Consider the following 22093-nt stretch of genomic DNA (forward strand, 5'->3'; position numbering starts at 1 on the left):
CGGCTAGAGCTGAGAAACCGACATCGGTTTCGAAAGTGGTGATCAAAAATCGGTGTGAATGTGTGTGGGCTTTCCATGAAACTGTGATGACGACTCTATCAAAACTAACCGTTTATTACTCAAAAAAAAACATAAAAAGAAACAAGGTGTTTATACCAAGCAATAAAGACATCATCAAATTGCCTCAAAATGCGAAAAACGAGATAGAAAATGGTAAAAGCCCATAGAAGAGAAACCCAAACGAGAGGAAATCTATTGGTCGAGCTGTACAGAGGAAACATGGAAAAGGTAGGAAATAGGACTAGATGAACAGAAAAAAAGCTAACCGGAATCAAATTGATTTGGAGAACAAGAAGAATGAATACCCAGTAAAGAACAACAAAAAATGAACTGGCCATCACAGACGAGTGATTAGAATTGAGACAATATGGTACCTATTTACAAAAAATTGTTTCAGAATTTAGTGAAAATCGTGCAAGTTTGCAATAGCTCTGGTTGCAGCAATGCGAACATTAACATCTTCCGAATCCTTGAGAAGAGCAACTAGCCCAGTGAAGACTAGTTCTCGACTAATTGTGGCTCTCAATTGAGCAGTGAGACCATCCAAAAGACAACCGGTGAGATGTGCAGCATTGCATCGGATGCGAGCACTGGAACTTTTGAAATAGTTGGATGTTGCCAAAGCGTATTGATTGACTCGATCAGGGAAGGAGTTTGCCTGAAATGGAATAGTTCAGTATAAATCGGATTGATAAGATTCTTCCTACCAGAATAGCGGCAAAGTCTTTGATGAATGAGTTGTAATTGTACGGCTGTTTTCCGTCTTTCATCTCCCGTTCTATACAAATTGAAGCATTCGGCGACGTAAGAAGTTCGTGGAGGCGATATATAGAAACAGCACATTTCTGACGAACTTCCTCGTAATCGTCGTTGAGATGAAGAAGAAGTGACACGATATTGGTATGAAGATGTCCTCGGAACTCCTCACTATTCTCTCCAACTCTTGCTCCAAGCTCTCCAAAAAGACTGAAGGACGCTGCTCGAAGTTCGTAGGAATCTTTTTCGAAGCATGGTCGAACCTTGAGTAGAACAATAGGGAGTATAGACTTCAACTGATCGTTGTTCGTCAGTTGAACCAATTTGTTTAGAGCGAGTATTGATTCGATAGCTACAGTATCCTTCCTGTCGCCATGATCGTCCAAACCTGACATCGCAGCTTCAACAGCCATGTGAACGAACCGGGATATAACGTCAGATGATGAGCACTCAGAAAGCTCCCCCAGACCTTTCACGCAGAGTTTTCGAATTCGAAGACTTGGATCAGTTAGTGAATCTTCAAGACGACGTATGCACTTGACGAGAAGTTGTTCATTGAACTCTCCGGATTCATTGGTGCTTTTCCGTATTAAAGAAGATGCAATTATTACAGCAGCAAGTCTTCTTGGTTCACTCTCACTGTTTGCAAACTCTTCCATGGTTTTTGCAAGTGACGGGACCCAAGCAGGGCGCTGGTCAATAAGAGATCTTATGAGAACCCCAATCGCATGAATGAAGGCTTCCTTGTCCAAACAGTCACTCCAAGCTCTTGCTTGATTCATGTCCTCGATTACCATGTTTGATCGGGTACGATTCAGCAAATTTTTGATTGCTGCCACTGCCATCCCAGCAGGCTTCTCGGCACTTCTGCGCAGATCCGGAGTAATAATCAATGGAGACTTGACGCCATCTTTGCTTTCTTTTTGCATAACAGGGAACTGGGTATCTGATACAGAGCAAATGAAATGGATCAGAAGGGTCAGAATGATTGGAACGCGCTCCATTAGAGCTGATTCGGGCTCTCCATTTTTGACGACTTCAGCTAAAACTGCAACGTAAGTACACGGCTCCACATTGACAACTTTAGCAGATACACCGCCGCCAGAATCCATAATTTCGAACGGTTGATCCAGACTGGCTCCGAGTAATTCTGTTAGATGATCAAGAATCCCTGCGAAGAGGAGCTTATCTCGAGACAAACATTCCCATGCGTCAGTAATATTTCTGAAAAAATTTCATTAACATGATAAAAAACTGAACCGTCTTACATAGAATATGGAAGTGGTTGTTTGAATAATACATCACATACAGCTTGTTGCTGATGAACTGCAAATGCAACAAGTGCAGCAAGAACATCGGTATTTGTTTGAACACAATGATGAATATCGGCGAGTTTTTCCACCATCTTGGTAACAAGGATCTCTGCTTCTGAACTCAGTGTCGATCCTCTAGCCATAACAGCATAAGTCAGCAACTGAGCAGCAGCTGAACTGACGTGGCTTTGTCGATCAGTAAGCATTTCGAATATCGCTGATAGATAAATTTGCATTTGAGATTGGGGAAGTCGGTACTCTATAATTTGAGCAATCGCCTCAATCGCCAATTTTTCTTTCTGTCCATCCAACTTCACATCGCCACTTGTGAGATACTTCTCCACAAAGTTCGAGTAGGAGAACAAACTTTGATCTGCATCACGTCCATGTCCTTTGTGCATGTATGCGAGTCGGAGTGCCCAATGGATAGCTGATAATGCTTGAAGACGAACATGAGCGAGAAGGTCCACCAGACGAGGTGCCAACCGTCCTAGTAGAGAGCTGAGTGGCTCGAAGTCCGATGCATGACCCAGGGATATGTCTTCAGCACATTCATAGTAGACACGAAGAACCAGAACTGTCATGTCTACCGCTCGAATTCGCTCGTGATCTGCTTGTTTCCCATAGTATGGAAGCAATATCTGAAATCATAAGTATAGGATTTAAATCGTGTAAATGAACAATTAAAAAAAGAAATCTTACTTTCAGAAGGATCATAACGGTTTGCGTCGTGGGAGCCATTCTAACAATCTGTTCCAACGCCAAGCCATACTGATGCATCGTTGCATCCATGATAGTAGCTGACTCATCATCTTCCATCTGAAACTAATTATCGGTTCAATTCAGGTCTATTTGATTCCCATGACCCTAATCCCACACAGAAAGATTCTTAACAAAAGCCATGTCAGTAGCAAAATACTCATAAAAATAATTGTTGACGGAAACTGAGACTTTTAGTCGGATGTTATAATAACACTCTATTAGCCAGGATCTCTTCAGGACCTTTCCGTTTACTCCTCGATGTTTGTGATGAATAGTTGTTCCGTTCGGACCTTCTGCAACCGAATTCGTAGTTAATGGCGGTCCGGTATGAATATTGTTATTGTGTCCACCACTGAATGTTGAGAGAACCGATGACGACGCGTAGTCAAAAATATCGAAAGCGAGCTGGAAAAAAGACAAACCGAGTCCGGGAAATTGTTAAATGGGCAAGGTGAGAAGAAGTGGAGAGTAGAACAAAGAGGGATGTGAGGGAACAGGATAGGGAAACGAACGGTACAATGAACTCACTGTTTTCAAACCACTCTTTTCTCGTTGCATTGGAAGAATCTGCCTGCTGAGCACGTTACCGATATCTTCAATATCAGTGGCAGAAAGTGGTGGTTCCAATTGACTAACAAATGAACAGTTATTATCTAAATATTGCGAAATAGGCTGAACTTACACTAAAGCGGCTGTAGCTTTGCATGTCAGGAGTCGCAACGAACTGGTCAGCCATTCTGGAGTTTCCCCATTCAAATAATCCTTCGCGTACGCCAACAACTCATTTCTAGCGTCGAATTTCCATTCTCCTCCGATTCTTGATGGATGTACTGCTGTTGCAATCAACCGCATTGTCTCGAGCATCGCTTCTCTAACCACTGTCTCTTGCTTCGAGTTGGCAAAGTAGTTTCGGAGAAACACCATAATCGTATTCTGAAGTCGTTGGGTTACAGTATCCAGGCTGCACGCCATCACAACATGTCCATAGCAAAGCATTAGAGTTGCACGCAGGTTGATCATCTCAATGTCAGGATACTGTCGAATTGGCATGGTGTCTTTGATAAATCCGAAAATTCCACTGCTCTTCCGTGCATGCTCCCACTTGCTCACGTTCTCAAGCTCAACTAGTACCAAATCCATATGAGATGAAGAAATAGAACCAACGGCCCGAGCACATCCCTGTCTTTCTGACAAAATTGAATGCGAAGCGTTTTTGAACATCATCATCATATGATCAATGACAAATTGCTTGGCAGTAATTTTGGAAAGAGTCACACCTATGCATCTGAAGAGGAACGATTTCTCATCACTCAGGTCCTTGTACATATCCAATTGTTTTCCCATGGCTGCTGCCAAATCTTGTCTCCAATCACCTTCAGGGACCGAAGAAACAAACACAGATAACCAGTCAAGACAAGCTTCATGCCATCTTGCGATCTTTCTGCCTCGAAGCTCTGCAGGAGCGGAGTCTCCAGATGATACTGCCGTTATGGATAGCTCTGAAATATATTTTTCCTTTGAATTGAACATCATTCCTCACGCTCACCATCCAGGAGTGGTTCAAGTTTAGCGCTCCATCTAGATGCAGGGCCTTCCATTGAAGAATGAAACCATGGAGCAATTGCCTCTATCAAACCACCAACTTCTCTTGCTCTTCTCGTCAGCAGTCCATTAAGTGGGGCATTACAAAAAGAAGTGAACAAACGAGCAAGGACTGCATGACGTCCAGCAACTTTAGCTGAAAATTGAAACATTTTCCAAAATAATCGAATGATATAAAAACTAACGATTATCGAATCCTGTAGTGTAATCCATCTTGCGTCCAGCTTCGGCTTCCCGGTTAACCAATGTTCGCAGACACTTGCAAAGATCTCCTACAACTGGTGTGTACCGTTCACAACATAAGAACTCTAGGAGGTATGGCCATAAAAGCTTCGTAGCACAAACACATGTGTTAGCGATTGTATATAGAGCTTGAGCACATTGAGTTCTTAGTTGGTTCAATCCAGCCACATCGATTTCAATTTTCTTGGCAGCAGCTTCCTGTTCAGTTGGGCCAACAAGATTCCTGACGAGGAAAGCGATAACATAATCACCTCCTTCTGCATCAACGTAAGAATGATCAGCAAGCGCAACACAAAGTTGGACTATAGCTCTTTTGACCTGAGACTTGATGGTGATCAGTATGATAGTAATAAATGCAAAGAAACTTACTCGAATACTTGTAGTGTTTTCCGCAGCCAAAAGTTTCTTCAATCCCATTGTCAGTAACGACCTTTTGTCTTCCATGTGTTGTCCAGTAGCATTCAAAAGATGTCTCAAAACGTTTATAGCTCCTAGTTTTTGAGAATCAGCAACATTTTGCATTTTGTGCAAAAGGTAATACACAATCCTGTCTGCAAACCTCGTGGCAGCTACATCAAAACAACGGAACGCTTCTGAATGATTTTTGATTGCCTGTGTTCCAAGGGTTACTGTAGTATCGTCCGGGTCAAGACATGCATTCGGAAATAATGCGTTCAGAATATCCTCCAAATACGGCTCCAGAGGACATACTTCGTCTACGCAAGCGGCTTCAAGAAACCGGCATATTCCTTGGGTGATCATGTGAGATTCGTTATAGGATTTTCGATAGAGAGGGAGCATATTTGTTACAATCTTCTTGACGTCTTCAACTAGTCTAGTTTGTTTGATCATCAAGCAGAGCTCTCCGACGCATTCTGCTGCTTCGCCGCGAGTCTGAAAAAAACCAATAAATAGTTTTCAAATCTCAACTTCATACCTTCGGATCTTTGCTATAAATCCAACCAAAAACAACATCATAAACAGCTTCTGTTTGATCTGAATATGTGGCTCGATTGGAGACTTCTTGACAATGTCCGAATGCGGAGTTTGGTCGTGAATGTTCTCCATTGAATTCTTCGGAAGCTTCCTTCGGCCTTTCCGTTTCGCATTCTCGTACGGCTTCACAGAACGAGCAAATCGCGCGAGCCCAGGCACATCTCAAAGGATCAGTTTTTACATGTTGAAGAAGAGGAACTGTTCGTGACAAAATATCGGTGAGGAATGGAACCAATCCAAATGCTGGAAAAAAGTTGGGTTGACTAGACTTTACTCTTATGAAAACTCACGATTATGATTTGCAATGGTTGCCATAGTCAGAACGATGTACCGATGAGGACTTGTCGTCTGGCCAGGTGGAAACTTCTGTAGAATTGCATCAATAACATGGCATACAAATCGTTGATTTTTAGCCAGTGTGACCAGAACTTCCATCGCCGACTCAGCCCATTCTACGTCCGTATCCTTGGTCATATTCATCTCTTGGGTTGCTAAATTTATAATTAGCATAACGAGTTGCTCATCCAACTTTGGTAGCACTTCTGTGTTATCTACGCATATGGAAATTGATTGAAGGACAAATGCCCTTTTGAATGTTCCAAGCTGAAAAATTGTGAAACTGTATTTTTTGTTTAAAAAAATCATGAATTACTAGGTTTCTGTCTAATATAGTAACAAATTCGTGTGCTTACTTTCGGATTCTGTAATAAGTACTGATGACATGCTGTAAGCAATACATTCGGCTGATGAGCTCCGATGGTTTTCAACGATTCAGCCACTTCGTTTTTGACACTTTCTTGGCTTTGATAGGTGATTGCCGTGTCCAGCAAACTTATCACCAGGTCTGAAGAAAACTTTTCAAATAAAGATTATTTTTTAAAACAAACCCAGCAAGCTGGAAACCTGAGTAGTTGCTGCCATTGTGTAGTTTGTGCTATGGCTACTGTCGCAATTCACATAGGGAATTCCTGCAAAACGAGAAATAAGGGTCAGTAACCTAAGTGATTGTAAAGAGAGAGAGAGAGAGAGAGAGAGAGAGAAAAAATATTGACGGCGATGGATAGAAAAACGAAACACAGGAGGAGGAGGTAAATTGAGTAACAATGTATATATTCGTAGAGTATAGCATGATGTGTATTACGCAGAGGGAAGGAGAAACAGACCTAGACCAGTTTTGCGCAGATAGCATGACTAAGTCGAATGACTTTTATTTCTAAATAGATTAATTGGAATTGATAATGTTGGGTTAAGAAGCATATGCAGGCGGTGCAAAATGATTAACTTTCAACGAAAAAGATAACGGCAGGTGGTATCGGTTCTTTCTATTGGAAAAAAGAATCGATTGTGTCGTGCCTTTATTTATTTTTATGGCTCGCGGGACACACAAAAAACACACAAACAGCAACAATATTAGCTGCGCTGTTCTGTCGGGCCTTTTTTTACAAATTAGATGAAGAGAATTTGAAAGGTAAATGAGGAATAGCATTCGTATCGTGAAAGAATAGAAATCAACTGAAAGGGAAAAAAGCAAACAATTGTGCAAATAAACTGGTACATCATGAAACGGAAAAGAAGGAAAATCCCTTGGAAAACTGTGATTTATGCACAGAAAATAATAAATTGTGAAAAGATACAGTACACCATTAAAGGGCTGCAATGAAAAAGCTTTGTGGGTCTTGAAATGAGTTTAAAGGGACATGGCTTCAAGAGTTCGGCACAACAGAAAAGGTCTTCTTTTTTTCTGGCTTTCAAAAACAGCTCATGAACTGCGTTTTTGATTTCCAATTTTAAATTGCCAGCAATGGTCATAGTCTTGTTCATTCTAACGTTCGCGTTGAAGTACTTTGTTATGAAATACAGGTTGCGAAAATTGTCTTTGTTCTGGAAAAAACAAACTGCTTCTTTTTTGTTGTGCATATTGATTTCCATGGTTCCGCTGTGTGGTGCCAAGCTTCGTGGCACATGCGTTTTCGCAATTTGTTCTTTCAAACTAAAGTTTTTTTCAGTTAACTGCTGTTGCGATTGCTCGCTTATTCGATCGATCTTCAACCTCGTGACTGAAAGTTCGCTGTAACAATGAAGGTTCGTTTTCTCATTAGTGTTGTCTATATTCGCCGGTTGATCGATATTCCATTCTGTCAAACAAATATTCTTTTGCGTTTTTTTTTGTAAATTGTGACTCACATAGATATATCTGAAAATTTCCTTTTTCAAGAGAAACCAAGTTGAAAACTGAACTTGTGTGCACGAAAAGAACATATGCGTCAGTTCTAACATGTCTGGCGTCTCTTCTGCCCTCTACACTTATGTTTTCTGTTCACGGGTCGACTGTGTTGGGTGTAGACCAACCAGCTATCCTTTTATTGATTCCGCTTCCTTTCGTAACATTTTTTTTTTCAGAAGTTGAATAGAACTTTCCCGATGTCAGCCTACGAAGATTTGCTCACAAAAGTTACAGCACCGACACTTACCACAGAAAACTGGGAAGGAATTCTTGGGTTCTGTGATATGGTAACAGTAAAAGTTTTGTTAAATACCATATTTAAAACCAAATTTCAGATCAATAAAGATTATGAGGGTCAAAAAACTGGATTGAAGGCTCTTCGTAAGCGACTAAACAACCGTGACCCACATGTAGTTCTTCTTGCCGTTTCTGTTCTCGACTCATGTTGGGCAAATTGTCAAGAACGATTCAGAAAAGAAGTTTCGTCTGCTCAGTTCATCAATGAACTCAAAGCACTTTGCACTTCGGTGAGTGTTTCATTGCTCGTCGATGTATATTTCCAATGTTTCTACAGAGTCAGCGTCAAGTTGCTGAAAAAATGCGGTTGACTCTTCAAAAATGGGTTGATGCCGAATGTAAAAATGAACCATCACTTTCATTGATCGTTTCTTTGTACAAAAATCTTGTTGCGGACGGATATTCATTCACTGTGGATGATCCAAAAAGCAAGAAGAAAGCGATTGATGCGAAATATGCAAACGACCCGAACTATGTAAGTTAGATCTAAAAATTTAAAGTATATTTCTTAGAGATTAAAGGTTGGATCCGCACAAGAAGAAGAAGATATTGCGAAAGCCATCGCTGCTTCACTGGCTGACGCTGAAAAACAAGTTAAAAAATCAACTTCTTCATCGATGTATCCATTGACGAAGTCTACGAGCCCACCAACTCAATCCACTCCAAACTCAGAAAGGAAAGTCAGAGCTCTGTATGATTTTGAAGCCGCTGAAGGCAACGAACTTTCGTTTGTTGCTGGAGATATTATCACTATTACAGACGAAAGGTAAGCAAAGAACAGTTTCGAAGAATTCTTCAGCTTTTACTTTTCAGTAATCCTCATTGGTGGACGGGGCGTATTGGCACTCAACAAGGGTTGTTCCCATCCAGTTTCGTGACGAACCAACTTGATGATACGAAATCAAAAGATGCCGAGGCTTCTCAAAAAACTCCAGAAGTGGTTGCCTCAATCAACGAGGCTGTGCTTGTTCGTTGTCTTCAAGTTCTTCACGAATGTGATCCCACTGGAGAGCGTCCAGATCCTGCAGATTTAGCTCAACTTGAAGCTGCTTCATATGCTCAAGGAAGTCTTATCGATGCTCATCTGGCAAGCATAGATCGACAGAGTAATTCATTGGCTCAAATTGACATTGCAATTCGCGATGTTCTTGCTCTTTACGATGACGCTGTTCAGAAAAGCGGGTTCCAGCCGAATCAACAGATGTATCAACAGCAGATGCAACAGTATAACTATCAGCAACCGGTGAGTTCATTAGAGGACGAGTTTCAAATTAAAAAATGAAAAATTCAGCAAGCACCCTACTACCCACCAGCAGGACAACCTCCACAGCAACATCAGTATCCACAGCACTACAATCCAGCTGTACAACAACAACAGCAACCACAACAGCAGCAGCAACAACAACATCAGTATGGATATCCTCAAAATGTGGCACCGGCTCAGCAAGTTCCACATCCTCAACATCCTCAGCAGCCACAACAGCAACAACAATGGGCTCCAGCACCTCAGAGCCAACAATATTAAATAGAAAATTGTGTCATTGCCTTGTACGTACCTTCTCTGCCCTTCTCATCACTTTTCGCAACTGTGATCACTACTTCTATTCGCATACTTATTTATCCAACAGTTTCATTCACTCGGTTCCCCGTTTCTGTATAGTCTTGTGCTTCCCCTTCTTTCATTTCTGCCATAACAAAGTGAGATAAAAGAGATGATTATTTATTATTAAGCTCATGAATCAAAAAAAAATGATGGCACAAAAAAGTGTACACGAGAAGTTATGAATCACAAAAGATCTGGATCAAAAGCTGGCATTGCAATCGAAGCGTTCGCTGCACGAATGGATCGTTTACCCCATCCACCTCCACCCCATCCACCGCCTCCTCCGCCCCATCCTCCTCCACCACTTCCCCATCTGGATCCTCCCCATGGATCACCTCCTCCCCATCCACCTCCATTTCCACCCCATCCGCCTCCTCCGAAGTCATCGTTTCTTCCCCAACCGCCACGTGGCGGCTGACGAGATGGATTATTTTGGCGGACTTGAGCGACTGGAGCGACGGAACCCGCAGTGGTTCCACACATTCTACGGAGCTCGGATTGAGTGTAGCAACTGTTACAGCTCGAACGACAGTTTTCAGCCATCCAAGGGTTCTTCTGACATTCTCCAACGCGAGCCCATCCAGCACAGGATCGATGGTAATCGACGCATGCTGAAATTCGAAAAGTATATGTTTTAAATGAAATAAAAAACGTACATCCGTAGTTATAATCCTCTGGGAAGCAATGTCCACAGGACACTCTACAATTACAAGCCATATATCCAGTATTCTTTCTGCACTCTCCCATTAATCCCCATACTGCACAACAGACGTTTTCATTGTAACATCCATCCGAATTATCGCATTGTTGAGCCGGAGATGGTGTAGTTGTGGTTACTGTATTTCCGCCACCACCGCATTCTTGAGCACGAGATCTTCCACATTTATTACAACTCTTTCTACAGTTTTCAGTCATCCAGAGTGCATTCTTTGTGCATTCCCCAGAACGCGACCAGCTGGCACATTGAGTGTGACGGTCAGTGCAATCTGGAGAACTTCAGAATAGAGATAGAACGTATGGAATGATTTAGCTTACCATCAGCCAGTCTATACTTTGGTTTACACACACCGCAACTAGCCTTGCACCATTCATTCATATAAGCGGTGTTTCTCGAACATTCTCCAGAAGCTGCCCACGATGCGCAACACTGGTTCTCGTTGAAGCAAGACTCTTGCGATTGCACTGGATTTGGATTAGCTGGAGGAGGAGTCACTGGAGCTGGAGTTGGACGAGGAGCTGTGGCGGAAAGAACACAGACTCCATTCTGACAAACTCCAGAGAAGCAAGGATTCACACGGAACTGGCCACATTGGGATCCATGACGAATACGAGAGACACAACGAGCAACGCCTGTTGAAGTGTCACAGAAAAGGAATCTGAAAGTAGTTATAAGTTGAGACAAATCTTTTAATTATCATACTTTGATCCACAATCTCCTCCTGCTTGGCATGTTGGTCGTGGTGCATAACTGTAGAGGTTGTCAGTGAATTTATTGGATAGACCATCGATGTTTCTAAAAGAGTTTTAATTCTTATTTCAGATTCAAAAAAAGAAAAACCTCATTGGACTGAAAGGTTGCATTGGTGATGCACCAAAGTGTTGTGGTGAAGCACACAATTGGTTATCTGGAGGGAAAGCAATTTCTCTATCAGCTCTTGATTGTCTTGCTAATCTCCACATTTCCCATACAAAGTCGATGAACGAATGATGGAGGAAGAAAGATGGGTCATTTGATGACGTAGCAGTATCGAACATGTCTCCTCCGACGAAGATGTGAACATTTCCATGGGTGTATTCTAAACAGTTGAAATCAGTTCTGTATGGGCATCCTTGTTGTGGTGCAGTGAACGAAAGAACTTGATCAATTTGAGTTTGCCTCATAACGAAATCTATATCTGCTTGAGAAAGTGGAGCTCCTTGAGCACCAACAGCTCTCTGGATTTGAGCTCTTCCAGCCAAGGTTCTCCAATTAGTGAAGGGACCATTGCTGACAAGTCCGGTACCTCCGACTAGATATTCACTGTAAAGGATTTTCATTGTATTGTGACTGTTGGAAAAATTACCTGAACATGATAGTGTCTGCTGGTCTTGGAAGTCCAGAATCTAGAGTGGAATCCCAATACGGCAGACTAACAGATGGATCGACTTGTCGGAGAGCGAACTCCACCCGTTTCACAAATTCACGATGCCAGGGAAGGAAAGCTGGACCTGAATGAGCACCACCAGCAGCTGACATTTGAGAGTGAATTCTTCCGATTCTATCGTATTCTCCATTCTGAATTTATGGTATTCTCAATATCTCTATCATAGCTGTCATACATTTTTCAATGCTCTAAATGCTGCATGAAGTCTATTTCTCTCATCGTCCGTGAGCATACGGTATTCCTTTCGCACTGATTTCTGAAGTGGTTGCCCATTTGGAAGAGTGCATCCTCCGTTTCCAGTGGCAGTTCCTCTCAAATAAGAGCATAGACACGGCAGATCCATACACTGATAGATATTCGATGCAATTGGAGCAAACTCTGCTGCCATTCCCTTTGCGAGTCCAGGTGGTAGGGCAATCTTCTTCTTTTTCGATGCCTCCTGCAATCAGATTTTTGACCTCCAATTATTTTCTGACCGAAATGTCCTTGACCGTCGTTATCACATAAAAAACGTCTCTTTCACAACAACATACCCGAGCGCCATCGTCCCATTTGTGAATTTGTCTACATAGAATTTTGGCAGTTGCTGTTGGAGCACTCGCACACGGATCTTCTTGTGCCAGAAGGGATGAAAGGAGGAAGATCAGAAGGGTTAGCGGGATAAGAGACCGCATTGTTTGAGGCCGGCTGACCTGAAAATCAAAAGATGAATGTTCATAGAATACTATGTTGTTGTTAGTTCTGAACAAGGATATGAGATTTGTTTGAAGGAAGTGGAAGATGTTGAATGGGTATAATCGTTACCATTATAGAAGAAATTTATATTCTGTTGAAAGTAAAAATTTTAAATTTCAAGTTAAAAAGATCCTTCACTAACAAAATAAATTGAAAGCTTGTTCTGGCTTTTTAATTAAGAAATCATATTAATTGGCTTTCGAGAGCTTCAAAAAGAGTATAAACATGACCCGACTCCAAGAATTTCAAATTTCCCTCCACAACTTGTCCACGAGGATTCCAAAACTCATTATCAAGAAGGTAGGTCATGATTATACTCATTTTGAAGTTTTGAAAAGCTCACTCGGAATAATTGAAGCAGCTTCAGGATTTTTGAAGTTTTATAACTAGGAACAAATATTGCTTTTCAAAAATGAATATGACAAGAAATCCTCCAATTCAATCCTTTTAAAAATTAAATTTCAGGAAAAATCAAATTGGTAAAGATTGTGAAGAGAATCAAAACTAGTTCGATTCGATGAAAAGTAAGATAATGAAGAAGACGGGACGCCTTCTCCGTTTTTTTTCTGTCTCGGTCATTTTTTGTAACAGTTTTGTTCTCTCTTCTTCTTCCTTCCTCCTTCTCTCCATTATTTTTCTGTGAAATTCGCTGATCTTCTTGATAATGGCCAACTTCATGATGTCATTAGAGAATGGTTGACAAAGAATTGGCCGAGGAAGTCGATGATTTTTTTAGTGTTCCGTAGAGATATTGCATCTGAAAGTCTGCGAAATTTTCAGATTATTTCCGATGCGTCATCCATTTTTGTAAAAAATTCAAAAAAAAAAGCAAATCAACCGATTTCCGTAGCCAAGTATCATTGTTGTTGTCCTCAGTGAGTTTGACGTTACGTTTGGAGTCCAAAATGTTGTCTATATTTGGTTTTTCACATTTTTTCACCTGATATATGTCCTTTCAAAAAAAACTGTACATAGGTCATAAAATTATATTTTGAGAAACAATGAGAAAATTCGTTGTTTCAATGATCTTGTGATAATTTGACCAGAAGTGAAGAATGGAAAGCAACGAAAATAATTTGATTCTACTAGACTGTTTAAACATTTTCTTTCAAATGAGACACAAAAATAGACCGGACCGCTGAAAGATGTGAACAGGCGAAAAACAGTTAATTGCTACCCAAGTGGGTCCGTTGGAGACCTGTCGACGGACCATCAAACTTGATAGAAAAACGAGTACACTCCCGAAATTTATTTTTTATAAAATATGTCAGAACCATGTGATACTGTAAATGGTACTGGCATCGAGTAATGAACATTTGGTTTCAAGGAAACTTCAAACTTCTGATAAACTTTGAATCCACTAGATCCGGTTTACATACTCTGGCATCGCCGGCAACTTCTGGATGGAGGTTTGTCAGATTTTGGATAAGATCGCTACTACAATCGACCAAACTTCGACAAACGCTGACAAGATTCCGACCTAGTGATATTTCAACATTCAACTTCCGACCAAAATCTGACCAATGGCCCGCCATGCAGCCGTTTTTGGGCAAGTTCCGTCCAGAACTTGTCCAATGTCCGTCCAAAACCAGAACCCCCTTTCAACTTCTGACAAGAAATTACAACCCAATAGTTGAGTAGTGCAATTCGTTCCAGACTTTTCTCGTTGCAGTGTTCAATATTTTAAATTTATGACTGAAGCATTCTCTACAGTAATATCTGGATTTCCAAAATTGGAATTCCGACAAACACAACACACAATTTTTGTTTGCACTGGAAAACCCATTTCCTTGAATCATTGTCAATCACTGACCAATTTTGGCCTTCTTCTTCCCCTATTTTTCTATCACACCATGTGATTTTTTTAATTTTTTTTCCTGCCAAAATCTTCAAGAAAGAAATCAGAATCAACGGCGCGGAACACATTTCTTCCTTGTTGTTGTTCGATTCGTTGTCCATTCTCCACACCTTTCGCTCGGTTTTCAAGAGTTTTCTTCTTCCATTTTGTGTAATCTTTGGCTTAGGGTGTCCTTTTTTGCCTCTTCACTTGATATCTGTTGGGCGTGTTTGCGTGAAAATCGGAACGAGTCAAAAACAGTCGAGACCCATATTCCGTCGTCGACGATGCCCGTCTCTCGTCCTGGTTTGTTTTTATTTTACTTCAATTTTTTGAAGCCTTATATTTAGATGCAACATGCTTCAGCCGTAACAACAAACAACGACGAATCGAGCCACTTGTGATGCTCGATTCAAAGGATTACGGTAGCTGGCGTAACAGTCCTTCAGCATCTCCAAGTACCAATAAGCAGAGTCCACCTGTCTTTCAAGCTGAAAAGAAGAGAGTGCATTGGCGGAAGTCTTAAATGTTCAATGTATATTTTGTAAATAATTGAGTTATTGCTTACTTACATACAATACAAATAAAAAATTGAATTTTGAGCTTTGACAGAAACTTTGTTGAGAGATCCAAAGAGTCTTTGCGGGAAAGAAGAGATCTGATGAATATGTAAATTAGTTGGGGGCAACGAGTCAACTGGTGTCGAGTCTTTTCGGAATTCATTTGCAGTGAAAGTGGATGATTGTCAAACGAAAAATGTTTTCTGAATTTGGTAACTATTTCAGAAACTCAAAAAGTATTTCGAATGAACTTTTTAGCATTCAGAAAAACATCCAATACCGTATAACCATAAAAAGCACACTGTCACGTTCGAGCTCAATTATCTCGGCTCCTATTTGAGATATCAAAAAAGTGTTAACTGATAAATTGTTTATCATAATCTCTCCAATGTTTTATCAGTTGAACAATTTTTATTCTATTACAGGTTTTATGGTAATTACAAAGATGTCGAAATGAATGGTAATGTCCTTCTTTGGATGATGTTACGGTAATGTCGCAGTCTCTTTAAAAACGTGTCCTGAACAAAGTTTTGAATCCCCGAATATGTCATCTACGTGCTATGCCAACTGATGTTATACTCTTGCAGTATCTTACAATATCAGTTTTACTTCTCCTTCCAAGAGTAAATAAATCCCCCACACAAACAACCATGGTTGGTTTTTCTTCTCTAAAAAAACCTCAAACTCCTAATTTCAGAGTTTTGATGAAATCGACAAGACATTTGGAACCAAGAACCGCGATCAGGGATACGACATGCTCAAAGCGGTTGGTCGAAAATTGCGAAACTAAAAAAAAAACAAATTCAGCTTTCAGCGTCTCGACAAAGGAGATCGTTCTGTTGAGGTTCTCTGGAGACTGGCTCAAGTGATCCATGAAAGATCAGCTTGCATGCCAAAAGCTCAAAGAAAAGCGGCCATCAACGATGGATTGAAGTTTTCGGAAGAAGCTGTTCAGAAGGATTCAAATCACTTCAAGGCATTGAAATGGAATGCAGTTCTCATTGGACAAGCCACCGAGTACATGCCGACAAAGGAGAAATTGGAGTGCAGTAAGAAGTTCAAGGAACTTCTGGATAAGTCACTAGCTAAGGAACCAAAGGATACTGCTCTGCTTCATCTTCGTGGTCGTTACAAGTTTTCCGTTGCCTCGTTGACATGGCTTGAGAAGAAGCTGGCTTCCACCTTCTACCAACAACCACCATCTCATTCCTACGAAGAAGCCAATGAAGACTTTTTGGCAGCCTACAAAGTGAATCCAAAGTGGATGGAGAATCTCTTCTTTATTGCAAAGTGCTATGTAGCTCTCAAGGATAAGAACAATGCTCGCAAATATCTCACTGAGCTTTGCGACATTGAACCATATTCTGATGCCGAACAGGAATTCCTCGATGACGCCAAGGCAATGCTTTCGAAGCTCTAAATCAAATAACAACATCTCGTCACAAGTTCCATCCATCAACAATCCAGATCTTCATTCAATGTCTCTAATCTTGTATTGTAAAAAAGAATAAATAAAATTTGAGTGGTATTCTTGTTTCTTTTTCTTCCTACCAACTCGAATTTCATAAGCATTTCTCTAAGTAGCCATCAATCACATGTCAAGAAACCGAAAACAAGCCGAAAATTATAAAATTTCAAGAAGTGAGCAGATCCCGAGGGGCGCGGCGCTCATCCTAAATGAAAACCCGCACACAAGGCGCTATATAATGCTTTCCGAAATATCAATCATGTTTCCCTTCCTCGCCTCTCAGCGCCTCCTCATCCTCCTACCGTAGTCGTTTATGAACCGAGCCGCGAAGATCTCCCATGAGACATTCCAGTCTTACGATAACTCCGCCCTTAAAATGCAACATCTTCGCTCATTCTACCGATGATGTTCTCCTCGATCGACTCTCTTCTGAAATCGTCTTCTCCTTCGCCTCCTGCTCCACCTCTAGACGAACAAAAGTCAGCCTCAGATCATCAATTTTTTAATTATTCAACCAGCTGTTCCGAAGAATTGATGAAAATGGCAGCCAAAGCTGCTCATATTGCGTCTCAAACTTCCAGTTGCATCGAAAACTCTTTTCCACTGCCCCAATGTAAGTCAACAAAATAGTTTCGACCACGGCAGGATTCGAACCTACAATCTTCTGCTCCGTAGGCAGACGCGTTATCGATCCATTGCGCCACGCGGCCACATTTTCATACGCAACGCTAGTACCTATACTAAACGTTTGTAGCCTCGCCCTCCGAAACAACAGTGCACCCTCTCACATACACCTCGCTGGTTCAACTCCCAATAATTTACGATCATCTGGCCCTAACATGTAGGTGCGAGACAAATGAGAATGGCGTTGTAAAAATGTCTTCAGATTCAGTGAATGCGTGGCAAGCATGGGGAAAAATGAGAAGGCCTAGGACTGCATTCAGTAGTGAACAATTGGTTCAATTGGAGAAGCAGTTTTCGGACAATCGGTATCTGAGCAGACCAAGACGATACCAATTGGCACAACAACTATCCCTTTCGGAAACTCAGGTATGCATAGATATGTTAATACTATTCCTATAATCTTGGATCTAAAATATTTCTAGTTTCGGATCTGTTTTTTTGAAGGGTACAGGTGTATTACTTTTCAGTCTGACTATGCGATTATTCAAGCCACTTGTGCGGTAATCATGATCTTTTTAAAAATATTTTTTCCCTCGCGTTTTCTGATGAAATGCAGTTAACGCTGAGTAGCGACTCAACAGTTCAACTTAAAGCTTTCGCGTCGAGACCAACGCTAATTTTACTGTAGTATTACGGTAGTTCGGGTTTGAGCACATTTACAAAAGGTTTCGAAAAAACCACCGAGTGGTAATCTCGCACGGCGATTTTCTCGGAACGTTTTGTAAATGTGCTCGAACACTAATTTTTCAAAGAGGCGTTGGTCTCGACACGAAATATACAAATTGAACTGCCGAGTCTTACACCTGCATTCCATCGGAATGAGCGCGTGAAAAATAAGTTCAAAGTGTCTGGTTGACGAGTACAAATCAACTTCTACAATTTTTAACATAAAAAAGACATCATGGTACTTGTTCGACTCCTTGTAATCCCAAATAATTTCAGATTAAAATCTGGTTCCAAAACCGTCGAATGAAGAACAAGCGATGTCCATCATCCACCCCAACTCCATCTTCTTCTTCTCAAACTTCCTCATCCACCTCCTCCACCTCCTGTCAATAATAATAACATAAATATTCGTTTCCGAATACTTTCACTGTCAGAATAAATTTGAATTTCTCTTCCGTGTACGATACAAAAACTATGGGAAACCTGTCAAGTGATTACGCCTTCGTTTGTGTGTATGTGACAATGATATTCATCTCTGCTGACTATGAGAAACAAAAAAATGCCACAGTCGAAAAAAATCGGATATTCTCTCTCTCCCATGCTTCTACCTTCTTTCTTCTTCTTTATTTTTTCTTATCATTTCTCCCAAAAAAACACGTTACCTGGTTGCCTGGGGGTGAAGGCAGAAATGGAATGAAACTAGATTTTCAAGGGTATTTATGTTCGATTTAAGTTTCATTGTCTCCGCCTCCTGTACTTATCTCATTATACTGTCATTCTGCGGGTCTGATTGATGTATATTTCTGTTTATACCATTCAGTTTATAATTATATAGTCGCTTTAAAACTTTCGAATTCTTTTCAGTAATTATGTCGACCACAAGTACAGTACTTCTGTTCATCACTTCTATTTGCGGTGTTGTAATTGTTTCCAGTCTCTTGGTGGCTGGATCGCTATTCTTTGATGCTCAATCATTCTTGGAAACTTCACTAGACGATATGGAATCATTCAAAGTATTCAGAATCTTTATTTTATTTATTCATTGAAATCAACCTTTCAGCATTATTCTGATGTAGCCTGGAAAGATATGATTTCTTCAAACACTTTCGACAGAAAGAAGAGAGATGAAGAAGACAAATCATGCGGTTGTCCATGTGCCAAAGGACCGAACCACTGCCCACCAGGAGAGACTGGACCACCAGGACCACCAGGACTTCCAGGTCAGTTCGTCTAGATTTTTCAACAAAGATACTTTATCCATCTATGTAATAATTTATCACAATGGAAAGGGTGTTGGCCAATTGTCATAGTTTACATAACATAGGCCTTATTTCTAGATCACTTCCCCACAATAATTATAAATTACAAGATACGATGACTTGAATATGATCTGAATATCAGAAATTTGTTTCAAGGAGCTGATGGAGAAGCTGGAAACCCAGGAAAAGACGGAAACGCTGGATTTTCCTTGGTGTTCGAGGACGAGAAGCTTCCATGCATCAAGTGTCCAGCTGGAGAACCAGGAGCTCCAGGACCAGATGGAGAACCAGGAGCCCCAGGACCTGTCGGTCAACCAGGAGCTCCAGGACCAGCTGGAAACCCAGGAGCACCAGGAGAGGCCGGACCAGAAGGAGAACCAGGAGATGCTGGAGCACCAGGAGAGGCTGGAGCATCAGGAGCAGATGGAAAGAACGGAAGCCGTGGAGCAGGACTTCCAGGACCAGCTGGACCAGAAGGACCTGCAGGAGAGCCAGGAAAGGATGGCCAAGAAGGAGTCCATGGAGAAGTTGGAGCTGATGGAAGTGAAGGAATTCAAGGAGCGCCAGGAAAAGATGGAGAGAAGGGAACTGATGGAGTCGCAGGCCAAGATGGTGCTCCAGGAGCTCCAGGACCAGATGCTGCATACTGCTCTTGTCCAGAAAGAACTAAGATTGTGTTTGCCAGTGAATCTCCATAGGTCTTCTTGTATGATCACTAATTTATACATTGTTATGTTGGTTTTTATGAATATTATAATATTTTTTACAATAGTACAGTTGACACGATTCATTATAGAGTTAGACGAAAAAGATGTTAAATTCATCAAATGAAAGAGATGGGAGATCAAGGAATGAGATCGAAAACGAGCACCGGGTTTATAATAAACTAATAGCATGTTATGGGATTGAAGAAGCATCGATTCCGTTCGATTATTTCAACTCGTCGCTTCAGAAGATCAAGTCCGCGTTTAGCTCTGAAAAAAGGAATATTTTTAGATTCAGAATGAGCAAATTTATCTACTTCCTTTAATTTTTGAATTTTTTATAGTTTCAAAGTGTAGTCTATTTGTTTCTCACCTGTTATCTCCATTTTCAACAAAGTTCGCAGCACGTTCCTGAGGTTCAAAGTACTGTTTTGGAATACTTTCTTGATTGATGTCGTCGTAGGATCGGAGGAACTGAAAATCAAAAAAATCAAAATACATAGATTTTATACAAACGATAAGTGGGCTGAGCCGGGGATCGATCCCGGGACCTCTCGCACCCTAAGCGAGAATCATACCACTAGACCACTCAGCCACGTTATGAACACGCGTTTAAGTGTGATAACAAAACCAGGGAGGTTTCCCGGAGAGAGAGGTGACAAACTGATAAGGGTAAATAAAAGTGACAGTTTTCGATTTCTTACCAGACTCCGAAGAGGAATCGCTGTCGAGAAGCTGCAAAGTAGAATAGCGAAAAGAACAAACAATGCAAAGTTTCGCGACATTTTTTTGAATTACCTGCTGAAACAATGTGTTTAGAGTGCGGTATAATGAACAGTACGGTAAAAGCAATTAGAGAAAGTTTGAAATTCAAAAGGTGAAAAGATACTAGAAGATTGTTCTGGAATCAGAAGAGTAGGAAAATCATAAAATTCTGAAATAATAGAAGGAAGAAAATAGTCAGAAGCTTCTAGAATACGGTAAAATGAGGTTCAAATGCCAAAATATGTTAGTATCCGATTTTCTGGTTACTTTAGGTACAGTATCTTACCAGAATGAAATTCCCATAAAACAAAGTTTTGAAAATGAAGAAATTTGCTATCTATAAGCCTAGGTTTCATCATTTTTTGCAAACATAAAAATTTCCGAATTCTTGATCCTCTGGGTCGGTTCAAGGTAGTGACCAGCTTACTAGAATACTGAAAAAAAAGGAGTGGCTAGTTGTATTTTTACGATTCAAAATTCCTTTATAGTGGAAATTGTAGGCGCATCTGGGAACGAAAGACTCCGCCCCACTACTTCCAAAGTAGTGAGCTTAGTAAAGGAGGCGGGGCTTATGGAAGTATATAGTTTTTGGGGATAAATTCAAAAATCCCTCCCATCCACCTCCTAGTACAGCTAATCCTCGAAATTTGAACCAAAGATTTGAAATTTGAAATTCGAAAAAAAGGAAAAAGGTCATGCCTAGGCAAAGCACACAATTTGCAGTTTTGAAGAGAAGAGGGAATATATAAAGAGGAAAGGACGATTCTCACGTTCTCGGATGAAATTACATTGAGAAGAAAGATTTGGGTTCATCCCAAAGAAGAAGAAGAGGCTTTTGGGATGAATGTGAAGAGGCGAGGACCCATTAGTGGAAAGATGGAAATAAAACGATTCAGATGATGAAGGGAGTGGGGGTGTCATCTTGTGACGTCTTCTGAGAAATAACGATGTCTTTCACTCGTCATTAGACAATTGACATTAAATTTTCGAAAAAATGAGATGTTCGACACCCACCAGTTTGCACAGATTTAGCAAATTGCCTAATTTTCTTGGAGTATTTGAAATTCAGAAGTCATGCGGAGTCTGGTTGTTTTATTTGTCAAAATCTGGGGCTCAGGCAGGGACGCTCGGAATGTCGCAAATTCCGAGTTTCAAAATTTCTGAAATTCAAAATTCCGGAATAATACGGTTTTAAAAGTTACTGGATTTTGGAATGTCCAAAATTCCGATTGTCAAAACTTCAGGACCTCGGAATTCCGGAATATGGAGATTTTGAATGTTTCGGAATTTCGGAATATTCCAATTTTGAAAATTTTGGGACTTCGGAATGTTCTGACTTTCTGCATTTCGGGATTTCGGAATTCTGGAATATCACGGTTTAAACATTTCCGGATTTCGGGATCTCGAAGATTCCG

The 22093-nt window shown here is 40.8% G+C and overlaps 7 protein-coding genes and 2 non-coding genes across 9 annotated transcripts; 4 read left to right on the top strand and 5 right to left on the bottom strand.

The window, feature by feature from the left end:
- Positions 1-460: 460 nt before the first annotated feature.
- Positions 461-6653, bottom strand: Cbr-hpo-27 (the record flags this gene model as incomplete). Its single annotated transcript, XM_045244111.1, has 13 exons — positions 461-718; positions 768-2040; positions 2085-2770; positions 2832-2948; positions 3069-3296; positions 3420-3522; positions 3574-4390; positions 4438-4629; positions 4679-5630; positions 5674-5975; positions 6023-6335; positions 6425-6576; positions 6620-6653. The coding sequence occupies 13 exons, from the start codon at positions 6651-6653 to the stop codon at positions 461-463; spliced, it is 5427 nt and encodes a 1808-aa protein (XP_045092561.1).
- A 1155-nt stretch (positions 6654-7808) lies between these two features.
- On the top strand, positions 7809-9778 carry Cbr-stam-1 (the record flags this gene model as incomplete). Its single annotated transcript, XM_045244115.1, has 7 exons — positions 7809-7814; positions 8133-8243; positions 8292-8483; positions 8531-8728; positions 8775-9019; positions 9067-9496; positions 9545-9778. The coding sequence occupies 7 exons, from the start codon at positions 7809-7811 to the stop codon at positions 9776-9778; spliced, it is 1416 nt and encodes a 471-aa protein (XP_045092560.1).
- A 261-nt stretch (positions 9779-10039) lies between these two features.
- Cbr-tyr-4 lies at positions 10040-12674 on the bottom strand (the record flags this gene model as incomplete). Its single annotated transcript, XM_045244119.1, has 7 exons — positions 10040-10842; positions 10892-11232; positions 11277-11369; positions 11415-11959; positions 11991-12131; positions 12176-12439; positions 12534-12674. The coding sequence occupies 7 exons, from the start codon at positions 12672-12674 to the stop codon at positions 10040-10042; spliced, it is 2328 nt and encodes a 775-aa protein (XP_045092559.1).
- A 3018-nt stretch (positions 12675-15692) lies between these two features.
- Cbr-rmd-6 lies at positions 15693-16552 on the top strand (the record flags this gene model as incomplete). Its single annotated transcript, XM_002639385.2, has 3 exons — positions 15693-15785; positions 15830-15898; positions 15947-16552. The coding sequence occupies 3 exons, from the start codon at positions 15693-15695 to the stop codon at positions 16550-16552; spliced, it is 768 nt and encodes a 255-aa protein (XP_002639431.2).
- A 453-nt stretch (positions 16553-17005) lies between these two features.
- On the top strand, positions 17006-18343 carry Cbr-ceh-12 (the record flags this gene model as incomplete). Its single annotated transcript, XM_045244125.1, has 3 exons — positions 17006-17213; positions 17487-17650; positions 18227-18343. 3 exons carry the CDS (start codon positions 17006-17008, stop codon positions 18341-18343), a joined length of 489 nt encoding a protein of 162 aa, XP_045092558.1.
- Positions 17234-17310, bottom strand: CBG28366. Its single transcript has one exon. It is a non-coding gene (tRNA).
- A 476-nt stretch (positions 18344-18819) lies between the features above and the next one.
- Cbr-col-54 lies at positions 18820-19907 on the top strand (the record flags this gene model as incomplete). The annotated part of the gene is made up of 3 exons (XM_002639383.1): positions 18820-18963; positions 19011-19170; positions 19366-19907. The coding sequence occupies 3 exons, from the start codon at positions 18820-18822 to the stop codon at positions 19905-19907; spliced, it is 846 nt and encodes a 281-aa protein (XP_002639429.1).
- Positions 19908-20095: 188 nt separating this feature from the next.
- CBG04021 lies at positions 20096-20698 on the bottom strand (the record flags this gene model as incomplete). The annotated part of the gene is made up of 3 exons (XM_002639382.1): positions 20096-20183; positions 20287-20387; positions 20618-20698. The coding sequence occupies 3 exons, from the start codon at positions 20696-20698 to the stop codon at positions 20096-20098; spliced, it is 270 nt and encodes an 89-aa protein (XP_002639428.1).
- CBG29043 lies at positions 20437-20508 on the bottom strand. Its single transcript has one exon. It is a non-coding gene (tRNA).
- Positions 20699-22093: the final 1395 nt, after the last annotated feature.

Source organism: Caenorhabditis briggsae (assembly GCF_000004555.2).
Source record: "Caenorhabditis briggsae complete genome, chrI, whole genome shotgun sequence".
NCBI classification, from domain to species: Eukaryota; Metazoa; Nematoda; class Chromadorea; order Rhabditida; family Rhabditidae; genus Caenorhabditis; species Caenorhabditis briggsae.